The 16,424-nt window shown below is 57.7% G+C and overlaps 6 protein-coding genes across 6 annotated transcripts; 4 read left to right on the forward strand and 2 right to left on the reverse strand.

Moving 5' to 3' along the window:
• Nucleotides 1–1,029: 1,029 nt before the first annotated feature.
• On the forward strand, nucleotides 1,030–2,592 carry SPRG_13362 (hypothetical protein; the record flags this gene model as incomplete). Its single annotated transcript, XM_012352338.1, has 6 exons — nucleotides 1,030–1,487; nucleotides 1,529–1,736; nucleotides 1,789–1,949; nucleotides 1,990–2,071; nucleotides 2,117–2,152; nucleotides 2,209–2,592. Exons 1-6 carry the CDS (start codon nucleotides 1,057–1,059, stop codon nucleotides 2,590–2,592), a joined length of 1,302 nt encoding a protein of 433 aa, XP_012207728.1. The 5' UTR covers nucleotides 1,030–1,056.
• Nucleotides 2,593–2,597: 5 nt separating this feature from the next.
• On the reverse strand, nucleotides 2,598–3,614 carry SPRG_13363 (hypothetical protein). Its single transcript, XM_012352339.1, has 2 exons — nucleotides 3,076–3,614; nucleotides 2,598–3,034 (listed from the first exon to the last, which is right to left on the reverse strand). The coding sequence occupies exons 1-2, from the start codon at nucleotides 3,559–3,561 to the stop codon at nucleotides 2,630–2,632; spliced, it is 891 nt and encodes a 296-aa protein (XP_012207729.1). The 5' UTR covers nucleotides 3,562–3,614; the 3' UTR covers nucleotides 2,598–2,629.
• A 1,357-nt stretch (nucleotides 3,615–4,971) lies between these two features.
• Nucleotides 4,972–6,378, forward strand: SPRG_13364 (hypothetical protein). Its single transcript, XM_012352340.1, has 3 exons — nucleotides 4,972–5,733; nucleotides 5,793–5,986; nucleotides 6,042–6,378. Exons 1-3 carry the CDS (start codon nucleotides 4,984–4,986, stop codon nucleotides 6,313–6,315), a joined length of 1,218 nt encoding a protein of 405 aa, XP_012207730.1. The 5' UTR covers nucleotides 4,972–4,983; the 3' UTR covers nucleotides 6,316–6,378.
• Nucleotides 6,379–7,509: 1,131 nt separating this feature from the next.
• Nucleotides 7,510–8,703, forward strand: SPRG_13365 (hypothetical protein; the record flags this gene model as incomplete). The annotated part of the gene is made up of 2 exons (XM_012352341.1): nucleotides 7,510–8,160; nucleotides 8,215–8,703. 2 exons carry the CDS (start codon nucleotides 7,510–7,512, stop codon nucleotides 8,701–8,703), a joined length of 1,140 nt encoding a protein of 379 aa, XP_012207731.1.
• Nucleotides 8,704–9,077: 374 nt separating this feature from the next.
• SPRG_13366 (hypothetical protein) lies at nucleotides 9,078–10,274 on the forward strand (the record flags this gene model as incomplete). The annotated part of the gene is made up of 3 exons (XM_012352342.1): nucleotides 9,078–9,710; nucleotides 9,755–9,954; nucleotides 10,010–10,274. 3 exons carry the CDS (start codon nucleotides 9,078–9,080, stop codon nucleotides 10,272–10,274), a joined length of 1,098 nt encoding a protein of 365 aa, XP_012207732.1.
• A 1,059-nt stretch (nucleotides 10,275–11,333) lies between these two features.
• On the reverse strand, nucleotides 11,334–16,355 carry SPRG_13367 (hypothetical protein; the record flags this gene model as incomplete). Its single annotated transcript, XM_012352343.1, has 1 exon — nucleotides 11,334–16,355. One exon carries the CDS (start codon nucleotides 16,353–16,355, stop codon nucleotides 11,334–11,336), a length of 5,022 nt encoding a protein of 1,673 aa, XP_012207733.1.
• Between the last annotated feature and the right edge of the window lie 69 nt (nucleotides 16,356–16,424).

Consider the following 16,424-nt stretch of genomic DNA (forward strand, 5'->3'; position numbering starts at 1 on the left):
ACTCGGTGACATGCGCACCTACTTTGCACGTATTGACGACCTCCTTGCACAAGAGCAAATGCCGCCCGAGTACGCCAACTACCGATCGCAGATCTACTGCAGCGACTGCGAGCGCAAGTCGGAGACCAAATTTCACTTTGTCTACCACAAGGTATTGTAGTACAACAGCCCTTCGATCCACACGAAATAACGCGTCGCGTAGTGCCAATACGAAGAATGCAAGTCGTACAATACCAAGGTGCTCAAGAACATTCAGCTTCCACCGGACGCGGCGCCGCCCGCCGCACCGACCCCTCTGTTGCGGGCGTCGGGTGGCACGCCAACGGTACGCCGACCGTCGACGACGACGTCGAGCAACATCACTGCGTCCGTGCGTCGGAATTCGACGCCGGGGCCCACGCGCAACTAGGCCACGTATGTACCCGCGAGAGAAGAATAGGATAGGAAGTAACCATGCGCTGAGCGCTTAATGCGATGCGCAGGTTTGATTTGCACAAATCTGAAGTTATTACACGAAACAATATTAGTGTCCTCATGTCCGACGCGGCAACCGACGAGATGTCTCGCTGCCACGTCACGCGAATGGGTGCCACCGCGTTGACCACCCACATGACTCGTCCAGAGCGACCCGTCCTCGGCCACTCGATCGCACCACCATGGCCATGATGACTCCTACCAATGGTCTCCCATCTTCTACTACCGTGTCGACGCAGGTGGGTACGCATGGTCAGCGAGGTCAACATGCATCACATCGCCCGGACGCAATGACATGGCGAGAGCGATGGCGCTTCATCCTCTTCCTGGCTTCCATTTGCGTGGTGCTACTAGATAGTAATGGACCATCTTCCTGACGCCGCTTCATCGACGCATGTAGCATCAAGCGTCGGGACATGTCATCCATATGAAGTGTGTCGTTTGGCGCGTCGCTCCATCACGCCCACGATAGCATACAAATCGCTAGATCATTTTTTTTAAGCCAACGCTCGGCCCCAAAACACCCAACTCGATTGGGAACATTAGAGCGTTATCATCGCATTCTAACAGCGACCACGAAGCATGATGATCCCGCTGCGCGAGTTCTACAGCCTCCTCCTCCGGGGCTGGCACAGCGTCGCCTCGTACCTCACGTCGCACTTTTACGCGCTCAAGATGCGGCCGGTCTCGGGCTTTGACCCGTCGGGCTTTATGTTTATGCTCGCCTTTCTCTGCTTGACGATCGGGCTCTTCCTCGCGGCGCTCGACCAGACGCAGAAGCGCCGCCTCTCGTCGTACTTGCAAGAGCACCCGCTCAACCCCGACTTTAACCGGCTCGAGCGCCGCCTCAGCCACGTCTCCAAGTACGTGACCGACAAGGCCATAGACCACTCGGCGCGCGGCGGCTTTGTCGTCGAGATGCTCAGCTTCAACTACCTCTCCCGCCTCGGCTTCACGGTCGCCATCTTTGGCCTCACGTCATACTTTAACGCGCTTGCGGCCGTCGTCGCCGGGTAGGCCATTCGTGTGTACGGGGACTTGAAGGCGCGTCTAGGTGGCGCACGCCGCACGTGGTCATTTTGACGCTGGACCGCCGCGACAGTGGCGAGAAAACGCTGCCGGACCTCGGCCACGACCTCTTCAAGTTTGTCATGAGCAAGATTTACGGCCAAACGACGTACATTGACTGGTTTGACCTCCCGGACGAGTTCATTGCGTTCGTTGGTTCGATCATTGCCGTGCTCTTTGTCGTACACCCGCGCGTACGTGCCTCTTCTCTCTCTACCCGATCATTTCCTGATGTTATCTCTGTAGCGTCTCCTCATCATCCGCCGCTTCACTGCGATTTACGCTTGGATCAACCTCCTCCGCGGCTTTTGCGTTGCCGTCACGTCGCTGCCGGATGCGAGCCCGCAGTGCATTTCGCAATTTGAGACGGCCAAAGGCGCGTACAAGTCGCAGCCCATTTTTCCCAAGTACGACAACGCGTCTTCGTGCTCGTTGAGCATAATCTAGGGCCGTCTACCGCGCTCTCAAGGTGCTGCTCCGGCCCTCGCACCACATTACGTGTGGCGACATGGTGTTTAGCGGCCACACGGTACGATTCCTGAATGCAGAAAGGCGAGGTTGACGTATGGACTAGGTGTTTTTGATCCTCTGCGCCATGATCGTGACCACCGTAGGATAACTCGATCTGTCGTCTGCCAAGGTCGTTGACGCGAGAATGCTGCGTAGTACTGCAACACGGACGAGCTCAACACGCCGTTCACGCGCAAGCACTGGTGGACGCTACCACTCGTCAAGTACTCGGTCTGGACCGGGTCCTTCCTTGGCGTCTTTGCCATCGTCGGCACGCGCTTGCACTACACGCTCGACGTGCTCATTGCGATCTACGTGACGATCCAGACGTGGCACACGTACCACTGGCTCGCGGCCGACAACCGCTACAACATTCGGCTCATTTCGTGGCTTGAGCACGACCACGAGGTGCACTCGATTGACCACCACGCGTACCGCATGGCGCGGCGCACGGGCAGCCTCTCGGACTTTGATGTGAAGACGTTCTCACCGCTCTCGCAGTCGCCGCCGAGTTCGCCGACCGCCAAAAAAGATCAATAGACGAACGAGGCAGATGGCATGTGTGTTTGTGTTGAACTCACTGCGTCTTTTTAGCCTCGGTCTTGGCACGCAGCGACGACTCGATCTTGCCCTCGAGCATCTCCTTGATGCCGGGCCACTCGCCGTTGAGTGCGGCGAGCACGGCCGTGTCACGGTTGGCGCCCTTCACGATCATGTGCTTGCGCATTACGCCTTCAAAGGTAAAGCCGAGCGAGTGCGCCGCCTTGCGCGAGCGCACGTTGAAGCCGTCGCAACGCCACTCGATGCGGCGGTACCCCAAGTCAAAGAGCGCACGAAGCAGGAGGTAGACCGACTCGCGGTTGGCACCCGAGCCTTGGGCTGCGGGGCAGTACCACGTCGCGCCGATCTCGACGCGGAGATCCTTGGCCGAGTGGTTGATCAGACACACCATACCGATGGGCTTGTCGGTCGAGGCGTCGAGCTACATGGCGTTAGAAATGATCGCCTCGATGGAGGACGTACGACGACAAAGTGGCGCTGGTTGGGCAGCTCGACGGCGCGGTCCTTCTCAAACGCCTCCAAGCTCGGGAACGGCCCCGTCGTCATGTAGCGCCAAATGAGCGCGTCGGCGTCATAGTCCTTGGTGCCGTAGAACCCGCCAAGGGCCTTCCCGCACGAGATGTCGTACAGGCGGCGCACCATGGCCTTGACGTCCTTGGCGGACCCGCTGTGCAGCGGGCGGAGCTTGACGATGTAGCCGTCGAGCTGAAACGACGGCGGCTTCTCGGGAAACGTCGCCGCCTTCTCGAGGAGCTCGTCGTAGAGCAATGGCTTCTCTTGGTCCATCGACTCGGGCATGCCCACGGCTTCGTGCTGCATGCGGTGGAAGGAGCCGCCGTAGTAGAGCAGCGCAAATACGACAATGAGCGTCGAGCAGAAGACGAGGAAGCCCACAAAGATGCCAAGGTAGGCATACCCGTACACGGGGTCGTCGGCCGGCGCTTGCATGGTTTCGAGTTCTCTTGCGCGAAGTATGCCAATACTTGGACCGAGATTGCACTTTCTACAAGTACGAACTTCGAGGCCCATGTGTGGCCCACAAGAGTGTTGGTGGGGGCTGCTATGGAAGCAGGGCGAAGCGCATTGGAACATGGTGCGAGCACACGAGGCATGTGCAAGCATCGGTGAGATATGAATACCTAGGATATAGCTGAACGAGCCTTTCCGAGGCCTTGGTATGGCGCGTCGACAATAACTCGCATCATCATCATCACCTGCTCGTGACGTAGTAGGAGCTAATGTTGATCGCGATGAAAGCTGCCTAAAAGAACATAGTACCAAGACGAGCGGTGTGGCGTACATTGCAGTGGCTCATGTACATCGACCAATGCACTCGGAAATGTGGCTCTAGAGTACGCACAAATCCTTACCTTATTGGTACTAGCGGTTCGATCGACCCTGGCTTATCGATGCAAGAGCGAGCATGTACACGATATAGTATGCCGAGTACGGAGTCCAAAGTACAGGCAAGTCTAGCACGAACGCATATCAGCCACAGGAAGCTGAGCGTTTTCTTGGCGCCACTCCGATCTTTCGAAGTTCGAAGCCAAGCTACCAGCACTCACGTGGGCCGACGGCCCATAACATGTCGCAATGAGGATGTCGAGAGCTCGTCTCACGCGATGCCTTTCACGAACCAAAGACCTTGGACAGAGTACGCCCCAACGCCTCAAGGATCCACAGCGGCAAGATGGGTGAGGTGTTTCGGGCAACCGTATTTGTGTGCCCGTGCTACCGTACAGCAGCTCAAGGGCATTGCTTTACAAGATTCACTGCAGTCGTCATGTGGAGAATGTTGTGCGGCTGCAACGCAAGGACGGAGTGCAGTACCGGTAGTGTGATAACACGCTTCCATTCTGGCCATCTAGTGCACCATTCTGGCCTCGGCCTTGGCGCGAAGCGCCGACTCAATCTTGCTGCTTGGGAAGTCCATACTTGAGCTAATAGGCTGCTCGACGGCCACAAGCGCTTATGATTACAAGTCGATGCGCTTTTTGGCGACGACTGTCGAAGGAATTGGTAGAAGGCTGCACCACCGTATTGCCCACAGGTGGTGTCCCTTGTATTTCCACTACTACGTAGTTCAAAGAGTACACATAGAACCGAGCTGCAAAGATGCTTTTTGGTTATACAGTACAACCGGTTTGTTAAGATAGCGGAGCTGCAACCCTCAATTGCCTCGTGGCGCCTCTGCGATCTTTCAAAGTTTGACCAGCACTCTTCGCACCGCTGGTGGGCCGGCCGTCGAGGTCATTAACAGACCACAACTAGAAAATTAACAGTGTATAGCCTGTGCAAGGTCCATCGTTTTCGATCGGCCCCCTACAAAAACGGCTCCTGAGGGTCCCCCAATTCGCACGGAAAGAAACGATGAACTCGCTCGACGCGTTCGTCTATGACGTCGAGCCACTGGCCGGCGCATACGCGACGACGCTGGACGAAGATGCGATGCTGGACGACATCATGGCCTTGACGGACAAGGCCTCTCCGGCCTCGGACGAAGCCAGAAGCGACCACTCGGCGGAAGCGGCGCCGGCGAAGCGCACGCGTGTGCGCAAGCGCCAGATCGACGAGCTCAAGTACCTGCGCGAGAAGATGGATGAGTACTCTTCGCAGCTGACCGCGCTACAGCAGCTCAAGGCCGTCGAGTCGCAGAACTCGTCGCCATGGGAAGCCATCTCGCGGCGCCAGGCGCAGGCGCGGTCGCTCGCCGAGGCCGAGAACGCCAAGCTCAAGCTTGCCGTCGAAGAGCAGCTCAAGGTCACGGAAGCCTTGATGCGCATCGTCACCAAGCGCCCGAAGCTCGCCGAGGCCGCGTGCATTGACGACTGGAAGGTGCAAAAGCTGCCGTCCAGCCCGGTGCGTCGGCGGAATGCGATGCGGTCGCTCGTCGACGCCAAGCGCGAAGCCATGGAAGGCGTCTTCGTGCGGAAGCAGATCCAGGACGCCGCTAGCGCGCCCATGGTCTCGGACGTTGTCTACGACGCGGCGACGGACTCGGTTCGGCTCGAGTGCTCGACTGTGCATGAGCTCGCGGTGGACTATCCGACGGCCGTCGAGACGATGTGGGAGATGCACACCATCACCGGCACGCGAACGCTCGCGTCGTCCCAGTACCGGGTACGCTATGGTGCATGCTTATTGCGTTTTCGGACATGGTCGACGATGACGGTCTCTAGTGCTTGGAGACTGTCGATGCAACGACCGTCTACTACCGCCGCAGCTTCACCTTGGGCGCGGCGCCCGTCGAGGGCAACGTTATCTTTGCCCGCTTCAACGAGCCAAACCGGACAGTCTTTGTATCCGAGACTGTCCTCGACGACGAAGCGCATCCATATTCGCCCAACGTTTTTGTCTCGAACGAGACAACGTGGTATGACATACCATGATCGTTCTCGTCTCTAGCTGCTTCTACCATGGGCTCATAGGATGATGCTCGAGAAGACCGACGTTGGGGCGCGTGTTCGCTTCTGCGCGAGCGCCATCATGCCGTGCAAGGCGTCGCGTGACGCGCCGTCGTCGACGTCGCAGCACTACGTGGCGTTTGCCGAGCTCTTGCTCGACTCGTTCAAGAAGAATTTGCACGATATGCAAATGTACGTGCGCGGGCAGGTCGAAGCGCGTCTGGGGCCGCTCGCACCGCAGCACCACTGCCCCATGAACGCACTCGCGACCAAGCTCAAGTCGGTGTGGCGCTTCTAGCCGCTCGTCTTCCCTTTGTTCTGTACTATCTCAATATAAAAACGTGAGTTCTGCCGTGAGGGCCTCGAGCAAGGGAATGAACTATTGTTATATGAGTGAAGTCTGGAAGTAGGTCGTTGGACGACCAACGCCGACGGGTGAAAGCCATTCTCCACGTCTACACGTTGGCTCCCTTTCTGGACGAGCTCCATCGTATTGCTGCTAGCTGTATAGGAAAACCTCATCGCTCCGTTGAGAGGCTGTTGTGCCTTCATGCTGGAAGCGATCGAACGTCACGTGAGAGAGGCCCCACAGCTACCAGAAAAAAAGCCTGCACCAAGGGACGAGCACGGCGTAGCTAATCAGATTAAGGTCATCGACCTACCGCGTGAACGGTTCACGCTGTACTAGTAGGTCGTTGAAAGGCGGTTCACGGTGAAATGATTTGGTCGTTGGCCACCGAAGGCGTCAATCAAGCTACTATGGCTCACGGCGAGGCTGTTGGACGAGCGTAGCTCGCTTTTCCGTCGCCAGTACCGGTAGCAATCCCATTCACGTCTCGGTATTCCGATGTCAAAAGTCAGGGTTCATTTTTGCATTCAGATTCCATTACGTTGTACTTGAGAGCGCTGAAGCGCACGGTACCGCAGCACAACATTGGTGGAGAAGCAGGGTAACATTGGTTCTGTCGAGGACGATGGCAAGCCCAGAGACGCTTCGTAGAGTCATCACATCGTCTCCAATCTGTGCCTGGGATGGACGTAGAGAGGCTACGGTCGACGAGGTGCACGGCGGTCATCTATCTTCGCGGCGAGATCGCGCATCACCGTGTGGACGGTGGTTGGCTTCTTGACCGAGTGAGCAGGGCGTTCTGGACGTGCCATCGTGCTCGGCAGGAGCAATGCTACCTTGCTTGCCACCACTGCGGTGCTGCGGTACCGGACGCTGCAGTCGCGAGCTCTGAAGCACAATGGATTGTGATGCGCTTTCCTGGCCACCCACGAGAAACATGTGTCGTGGGCAGCATCCATTTTCGTGTCACTTGAATCGCCATGGATTCAGTGGACCCAAGCATGTAGCTTGGTTCTAGTGACATCGCATGGAATGGGCTTGCGCTCCTGTGGACAATGCGACGGCGAGGTTCGACAAGGTGCTTTTGTTGAAAGCGCACCTCATTCATGTTTGACGCACCTCCGCTCCAGTTTCAATTCTGCCATGGACATGCATGCTGAGGAGATGCTGGCGCTCGACGACATGGCGTGGGACCTGACCCTGGACCTGCCACCAGCGCGGCCGAAGCGACAGCGCAAGACGTACGCGGAAGAGATAACCGAGCTGCGGGCCAAGGCCGCCCAGTACTCGGAGCAGCTGGCCGCATTGACGCAGCGTCAAGAGGTCGACATTATCTGCGCGACGCCATGGGAGGGCATCTCGCGACGACAGGCCATCGAGCGCAGCGTCGCCGAGCAAGACAATGCGCGCCTGAAGGACGCTGTGCAAGAGCAGCTCACGACCATTCAAACGCTCCTGCGCATCGTGCAGAAGCGACCGAAGCTCATGGACGTCTCGTACGTGGAAGACTGGAAGCTGCAGCGCTTGCCGGCTGACCCAGCGCTGCGGCATCGAAGCTTCCACGCGATGCTAGACGCCGAGTACGAACGCCTCGAGAGCGTCTTTCTTGCCCAGCGACTTTACGACGCGACCGAGACGGGCACACACACGGACGCAGTCGTCGAGAACGATCAGCTCATTCTAACGTGCTCGATGGTCCATACGATCCACGCGGATATACAACTCGTGGCCAAAGCGCTCTGGAGTATCGTTGCGCTGGAGCAGACCGTGACGCTCGAGACGGGCACGCTTCGGGTACGTACGCCACCTTCCGTTGCGACGTGGATTGAAAGGACAAATCGCTTGTAGCCGCTGGAAGGTGTTGGGGACTCGACGTGTTACATGCAGTTCTCGTTGCATTTTCCCACCGACGTTGAGCTCCACGGCAACATGGCGTGGAAACGCTATGACGTCTCGCCAGTTCGCATCGTCTTTACAATGAAGGTCGTCCACGACGATGAAGTCCACCCGTATCCACCCGAGGTCTACATTCCCCAAGAGACAGGCTGGTACATTCGCACAATCGAAAACAAAAAAACAGCAATCTCATCCTTGAGTAGGTTTGAGATTGAGTTGGTGCGCGATGGCGTCACCCGCGTCAAACACTTTAGCCGCGGCCGCGTACCATGCAGAAGCTACCGGGATGCATCCCGCCAACAAGAGAACGGCCTTAGCTTTGCAGCGCTGGCTGACCACGTACTGACGAGCTACCGCAGCAACATCCGAGTGCATCGAACGATGATCGACCAGCGACTTCGCGAGTGGACAGCGACAGATTCGCCCATTTTTGAAGACTAAAATTGGTTGCGATAGGATTGAATCAAGTACAAGTAGAGTAGCGCCACAGTGCATCTCGTGTTGGAAATCGATCCATCCTTTCTCCCTCCTGAAAGCTGCAACGCAGGACACCAGGCTGGTTGCTGAGTCTTTTGGTGGAAATGTTGTCTACCGACAGTCCCAAATATCGCCCTTCGAGTAGCTCCGAGCCAAGTCTGGCTTGCATCATCGTTCACAGAGCATGCCACGTCACTGCAGTGGACATCAGAGTGGACATCGCAGTCAAGATGGGCAGGGAAACGTGATGGACGAGGTGCTCTTTTCGCATAAAGCACCTTTTGTTTGGAAACGCACCAAGTATTGGTTAAGCACACCCACATCTCCATTTTCAGCTCATGGATCCATCGAGAACCGACGACCTCGAGTTAGCATGCGACCCTGACCAGCCAACGCGGCCCAAGAGACAGCGCAAGCGCTACATCGACGAGATCACAGAGCTGCGCGCCAAAGTCTCCGGCTACGCGGAGCAGCTGGCCGCCTTGACGCAGCGCCAAGAGGTCGACATTATCTGCGCAACGCCGTGGGAGGGCATCTCACGGCGACAGGCCATCGAGCGCAGCGTCGCCGAGCAAGACAATGCGCGATTGAAGGACGCCGTTCAAGAGCAGCTGGCCATGATCGAGGCGCTCCTACGCATCGTGCAGAAGCGACCGAAGCTCATGGACATCTCGTACGTTGAAGACTGGAAGCTGCAGCGCTTGCCAGCGGACCCGATCCAGCGTCGCACGAGCTTCCACGCTATGTTGGACGCCGAGTACGAGCGTCTCGAGAGCGTCTTCCTCGCGCAGCGACTTTACGACGTCACAGAGCCCGGTACCCACACGGCAGTCACGTTCGAGACCGACCAGCTCTTGCTCACGTGCACGATGGTGTACTCATTTCACGCAAACGTTCAGCTCGTGGCCAAGGCGTTCTGGACCACCTTTGCGTTCGAGAGGTCGTTGACACTCGAGTCGGGCGCGCTTCTGGTATGGAATTCGTGGTTGCCTGCATCTGATCGTACGCTGCGTAGCCGCTGCCAGGCGTCGACGAGTCGACGTGCTACATGAAGCTATTTCTGCGATTTCCCGGTGACTTTGAGCTGCATGGCAACATTGCTTGCAAGCGCTACGACGAGTCAGACTCGCGCGTCGTCTTCGCGACCAAGTCTGTCCTGGAAGACGAGGTGTACCCGTACCCGCCCGAAGTCTACGTGCCCCAAGAAACGGGCTGGTACGCTCACTGACCTATCGATATTGACACAGAATGAATTCGATTATGTTGTTAGGTTTGTCGTCGAGGCAGTGAGCGCCAACGAGAGCTGCATCAAATATTACAGCCGCGGGCACGTGCCGTGCAAGAGCTACCGCGATGCGTCCTATGCGCGCGATCGCGATCTGAGCTTCTCGGCCCTCGCCGACCTTGTCCTTGTTGGCTACCGCAACAACATTCGGACGCTGAAAGCAGTCATGGATGAGCAGATTGACGAGTGGACATCGCCACTCAGAACGTCACCCGAAACGCTGTTGCCTTGCATGCCATCGGTCCACTAGTCAATTAGGTCGTGTTGACGCGTTATTTAACGTCTTAACATACGACAGGAAGGACCTCCACTATCGACGTAAGTGGGATGTGACCGACCGCGGTGGTGAGGCATTTCGAGTGTGATGGATTATACTCATCGCATGGACTCGAGAGCTTTACACGCGAGCAAACGGCAAGTTGCAAAATACTATATCATCTTTTTACAGGTCTCATTGGATAGTCTTCCACTAAAACATACTAGTAGAAATGAAGAGGTCATACACACAAAAGTCATACATAAAGTACTAGTACACAAACGAAAATGCGCATTGTGCTCGACGACGCCATGTACCCACCCACCTGTACCCGCCCGAAGTCTGCATCCAACTAAAAACGGGCTGATACATTGATACCTAGAAGGATTCTGCATCAACAATTTGTAGCCAATCGGAAGCAGCACTACGTCACGAACCAACGACGCATGCTGCGTCCTTTGACAATATCGCGAGGACTCGACAGCTTCACACGCAAGCAAAAGGCAAGTTGCAAAAGTGTACATCATGAATTTCTTTTTAGGTTCGTAGTCGAGAGGACTGGCGCAAATGAGAGCCGCAGTACGTACTTTGGCCGCAAGAGCTACCGCGACGCTTGCCGCAATACCGACTTCTGCTTCTCGGCACTGGTCGACCATGTGCTTACTGGATACGACAGCAATATTCGGTCGCTGCAAGCGAGGATCGAACGACAGCTACGCTAGTCGGTGGCCCACATACCGACGCCATCGGCTATGTTTTTGGAGCGTAATATATTATGTCACCACATCTGTGCATCAATGTATCCACGCTGCACGCAAGGTATTATCGAGCAACAGACAAACCGGTGTGGGTCGTGCTGTGTACACACTAGCAGTAGGGTTTAGGAGCGAGAGACTCGTCGAACCATCTACTAGATGCTGGCTCCCTCTGAAATTTTCCTCGGACTAGCAGCAAATTTAACAGTCTATGAGGTCTCGCGAGTGGTCAGAGGCCTCGGGACGAAATTTCTGCCGACGCGTCGCTTGATACTTTGATAGACTGAAACCGTGCACGTCAGAATCGAAGCGGCATAGCCATTTTCGACGCTTTGGCAAGCGGGTGGGCGTCCGGCACGTCCCACGTCGTCGGCAGGGATACCGTGAGGATGCGCCACATTTTGATGTCGCAGGCGTACAAGACGCCTCGCCAGCGCAGTGTGAGGATTCCGTTGAGCACGGCCGAGGCGCGATCAAGGTAGTAGACGCCGTTGTAGAGCCATCGGTCGGTCGTATAGAGGTACTTGGCGCCTGCGTACAAGAGGAGTGAGTGGGTCGCACCCGTTGGATCTGCCGCTCGGCGATAGTACCACACCAGCCGCGTCGCGAGATAGCAGAGACCGTTGCAGCTAAAGACTGTGCCGACGAGCGTGATCAGCCGGGTGGGATGCCCGATTTGGAGCGACGCGCTCTCGCACACAAGCTGCCAGTCGAGTTTCTCAATCCTGCACGTCGGAAGGAGCGAGGCCGCGTGTTTGACGGGGTAATGAATACTGAGGACGGCCGCGACAAGCCACACGATCGCCAAATTGAACGTCGCGTAGTAGATCGTGTAGGCTTGCGTCACCGCCATGGCCACGTCATTGACGACGGCGACAAGCCACGTGACTTCGCTCGCGGCGAGCCAAGTGGTATACCACGGGTTGTGCGACGCAGTAAAGCCAGAGATGCGCCCGTCAAAATCCAAGTCCAAAGCACTTGTCGAGAGGAGGCTCATGGCCGTCATACTGCGCAGCAACAAGAGCGGGCGGCCCACCCAGACCATGCCACCGACCGAGTTGAGCGTGGCCATGTTCCAGCCTTCCACGTGGCCATAGCTCCGAAGAATGTACCCCGTCGTGACGGCCGCGAGCCCCAAAAGACAGTACGTGACGTACGTCGTGCCAATGTAGGCGTATCGCGCAGCGCTTTGGGGCAGTTGCCAGCTCAAGGTCGCCTGCGCGACAGGCTCAATGTACTCGGAGAGGAGCGTGAGGGTGCCATTGTCGCCTTGGAACTGAACCACTTGCCGGTGCCCGATCGCCCAGTCAAAGAGCGAACACCAGCCGAAAAAGGCGTAAAAGGGGTCCTCCTCGCTCAGAAGCCGCGCGTGCTCGAGCGTGAGCGTCGTTGACGGCGGTCGTCGTGCATAGGTGACCATACCCACGCCGAGCTGCCATGTGTCTGCGATCGCTTGACTGAGGTTCGGCAGCACCATGGGGGGAATCGCGTCCAGTACCCGCAAGGTATCAGGAAGGTACTGTAAACAGGCCGCGCCATTGATTCTGTCGTGGCCGCAGATGTCTGCGAGGGTGTTATGCGTCATCGCCGAGAGGTTGGTAAGCACGGCGGCTGCCAAGAGCATGTCCGCGGACGGGTACAGCTTGGATGTGATGTCTGTTGGGCACTCGCTCCCGTCCAAAGTGAACGCCATGAGCGTGCCACCGTAAACAGGTTGGTTGATCGTCGGTGGATGTGCCGGGCATAGGATCGAAGCACCAAACTGCATGAGTTTCGCGTCGAGCCAAGACTGCGGCACTGCATGAATCGCATCCACAAGCGTCATGTTGAAGTAGAGGTCTTGCACGTTCTGCTGACGCCGGACTGCGTCACGCACATTGGCCGAGATGCTGCGAATGGTGTCGAGGAGGCTTTTCGGGCACGCAACCAAGTGCATGTCGATAGTGCCAAAGGGCCCGAGGCGCTGCCGGACAAGGTCCAAACCGTTGTCGAGGGGCCACGCGAGGACGCCTTCTTGGACAAGCGTCGCCTCCAACGATGTGTTGGTGTAGAGAAACGATGCATCCGAGCGCAGTAAGCTCGTGCCGTCTGACGACGTGGCATTCACGACCACCGCGTGCAAAAGGTCGTTCGCAAAGCTCCAGTACATTTTGAGTGTCGTCGCCGAATGGCGGCCGTACGTGCCGTTGAGCGACTGGAGCGTAAACGGGTAGGTCACGCCAAGTGCATTGGTGACCGCGTAGCTATTGAGAAGCCCAACGCGCTTGTAATTTTGCCACTGGGTCTCAAAAAGTTGGATGCCGTGGGCGCGCCAGTACGACGCTTCGAGCACCGCCGAGAGATTGCTGCGCGCGTGAAGTGTCGTCGCGAGCCAACTGTGTCCGAGGATCGAGTTGCGCAGCGTACGCCCGATCGTGAGCTCAAACGCGTCGCTCCAGCACGTCGTCCAGCTCGTCAGATGCACGTTTCGAAGCAGCGGCTCCAAGTACACGGCGCCATTGGCTGCCATCGTGTCGCAGCGCGCTTGCCGCGCGTCCGAGATCGCCATCGTCCAATGCCGTTGGAGGTCGAGAAAGCAGTACGGAACAAAGACCCACGGCGCGTCACAGCCGTCGAGGCCGCGCATGCCATGCACAATGGCGACGAGCGACGTTCGCAGGCGTTGCTGCGTCATGGCGCCGGCCAGTGGCGACACGTGGAGGAACGGCGGGTCTCTTGTGAACGATCCGTCCCAATTGACGTGTGGCGCGTCCAGGGCAAGATGCGCGTGCGTGTTTTCAAGCAGAAACTGATGGTTGATCCACGTCGCCAGAAACGCATGGGGCCCCGAGAGGTTGAAGCCGGCCCAGAGCATGTCGTTGGCCAACGTGACGTTGGAGACCGCGAGGTACGAGACGCTGCCAGCAATAGAAAAGCACATGTAGACAAGACCCAAGAGCACCGAGAGGCGATCGAAGCCGACGCGGATGGGCGTTAAAGTCAAGTACGGCGACGCCGAGGTGGTTGCGAGCGCCGCCTTGTCGGTGGTCTCGCTCGACGAGGACGACAATACCCTCCAGAGTTTCAAATCAAATACATAGCGTTGGCCTCGACACCACAGCGGCACGAGACCGCACATGGCACTCGACGCGTCGTCAAGGCGCCACGTGTCCGAGTGCACTGTCGGAATCGGGTGCAGAAAGGCGGTGGCGGCGCCGGATACCATGACGTGGCACGACGAGAGCGCCGAGGCGCTTCTCCGTCGACAGGAGCCAACATAGGCCAACGTAAGCGCAATCAGAACGGACGTGACCTGGACGCCGTAGAGAAGGAACATCCGAGACGAATCGCCAATAGAGATGGTGCCCGATGCACACTCGATCGCGTAGTCCATGTCGTGGCTGCGACACGTGCGGTTGAAGTTGGCAGCGGTCGCGACCGGTGCCGCGCTCTCGAGTGCAAACGTTGCCGTCAGCGCCAGTAGCGAAGCGATGGGTGCGTACACGGATGCCAAGGCCGGTGTCATCAAGAGAAAGATGTCATTGAGCATCGTGGCGACCCACGCCGCCTCGCTGCAGAGAACGAGGCGGGTGAGGACCGGGCGCGGCACCAAGACAAGCTGTGACGACGTCGTGCTGTTCGCCAGCAGCTCCATGGGCGACGTACTGAGCACGAGAATCGCCGTGGACCCGCGGGCAAACAGCAGCGGGCGGCCCACCCAACTCGCGCCGGCGACGGCGTTGAAGTAGGCGAGGTTCCGTCCCACGATATGAAACTGAATCGTCGCGCCGTAGAGAAAAGTGAGCAACCCGACACTAGCGAGTGTGATGCTGACGTAGGCCGAGAGGTAGAGCGCCAGCTTCGTCGTCGCCTCGAGGTATTGCCCGTCACCACTCGTCGCCATGACGCGGGGTGTGTACCGGTTGGAAATGAGGTGCAATGTCCTTACATCGCCTTCAAACGACACGACTTCGCGGCGACCAATGACCCAATCGTAGATACACAGCCAGCCATAGACCGACCAAGATGTGTCGTCCAGAAGCGGCTGCTGTAGCAGCGTCCACTCGGGGCTCTTCGCAAACTGAATGAGGCGCAGGTCAAGCGCTTTAACGGTCGCTACCGCGTCTGGTATAGTGCGCACGAGGTCTGGCGGCAGTGGCGACAGCGCGGTCACGCTCGCAGACGCCTTGTTGAGTGCGGGCAGGCAAGCGCTCGACGATTGGAGACGGCAGACGTCGGATGCGTCGGAGCTTAACGGCACACCGTACAAAAGTTGTGCAAACACGAGCATCGATGCATCGTACCCGACGCGGAAGGCCGACGGAAAGAGACATGGGTCGTCAAAATCAAAGGGTGATTGGACATAGCTCGTGCCAGTGTTGTGAAGACAAAGGAGGCTACCCCCATACAAGCGCGTTTGGTTGCGCCACGCGGGGGGGCGGGGGGTCAAGGCGCCGGAGGTCGTCAAGGACAGAACACCGGGTGGCTGCTTTGCCAGATACGCATCCAGTGCATTGAAGAACGCAAGCAGCGATGCCGGCACGGGCACATAAATCGTATCAAACGACAAGAACGGCCCGAGGGTTGCATGTACGACGCCAGCACGGCCATCGTATGTGCCATTCACATTCGCCAGTGCCGCGTGCGACTCGAAAGCAAAGAATTTGGGGTCGTAAAAGTTGGTGGCACCGCGGATCGCACTGGCGCCGACTTGCTGCAGGACATAGACGTCGTCCAACGGAATCCACATGTAGATCCACGACGACCATGGTCCGTTCTCACGCGGCCAATGTTTGAGTGTCACGGTATGCTGCGTACCGAGCGCACTCTGGACGTTCATGGTCTCGGAGATACTCGCCTGCCACCGGTTTTGCCACGCGAGCTCAAAGGATGTGACGTTAAACGACGTCCAGAACGCAACTTCGTCTGCCATCGAGAGGGTGTTGGTCGATGTTGTCGCGAGCCAGTGGCGACCGGCGGCCGACAACTGCAGCGTTGCTTCCAGCGTCACGGTAAAATAACCCGTGGGTCCGCCCCAGACGCTCATAAAGGCGTCCCACTGGACGTTGCGCAGAATGGATTCGTAGTAAACAGCCCCGTTCGAGGCGTACAAACGGCGACAGCGCGCTTGACGCGCGAGCGTATGTGCCACCTCGAATGTTTGGTTGAAGTCGACCCAGCAAAACTGCGTGCTCATGCGAAAGACCCACTCGGGCCGCGTGCTCCGAAGATTGGAAATCGCGTGTGGCACCGACGTGAGCTCCGAGTAGATGAGTCGCCGAACGTACGTCGGTGCGATCGATGTGAACGAGACGGGCGCGGCGTAGCTCTTGCGCTGCATCGCGCGTGGCGCCAAAAGATCCCAGTGGCCTGTGGCTGTCGTTAGGAGCGCGGCATTTGCAGCGTCCAC

Source organism: Saprolegnia parasitica, assembly GCF_000151545.1.
Source record: "Saprolegnia parasitica CBS 223.65 unplaced genomic scaffold supercont2.97, whole genome shotgun sequence".
Taxonomy (NCBI): domain Eukaryota; phylum Oomycota; class Saprolegniomycetes; order Saprolegniales; family Saprolegniaceae; genus Saprolegnia; species Saprolegnia parasitica.

Coding starts and splice junctions, on each gene's coding strand:
- SPRG_13364 (XM_012352340.1), top strand. CDS start 4,984: ATGAACTCGCTCGACGCGTTCGTCTATGACGTCGAGCCACTGGCCGGC. Junction 5,734..5,792: donor TCGCGTCGTCCCAGTACCGG/GTACGCTATGGT, acceptor GACGGTCTCTAG/TGCTTGGAGACTGTCGATGC. Junction 5,987..6,041: donor GTCTCGAACGAGACAACGTG/GTATGACATACC, acceptor ATGGGCTCATAG/GATGATGCTCGAGAAGACCG.
- SPRG_13363 (XM_012352339.1), bottom strand. CDS start 3,561: ATGCAAGCGCCGGCCGACGACCCCGTGTACGGGTATGCCTACCTTGGC. Junction 3,035..3,075: donor ACCAGCGCCACTTTGTCGTC/GTACGTCCTCCA, acceptor AACGCCATGTAG/CTCGACGCCTCGACCGACAA.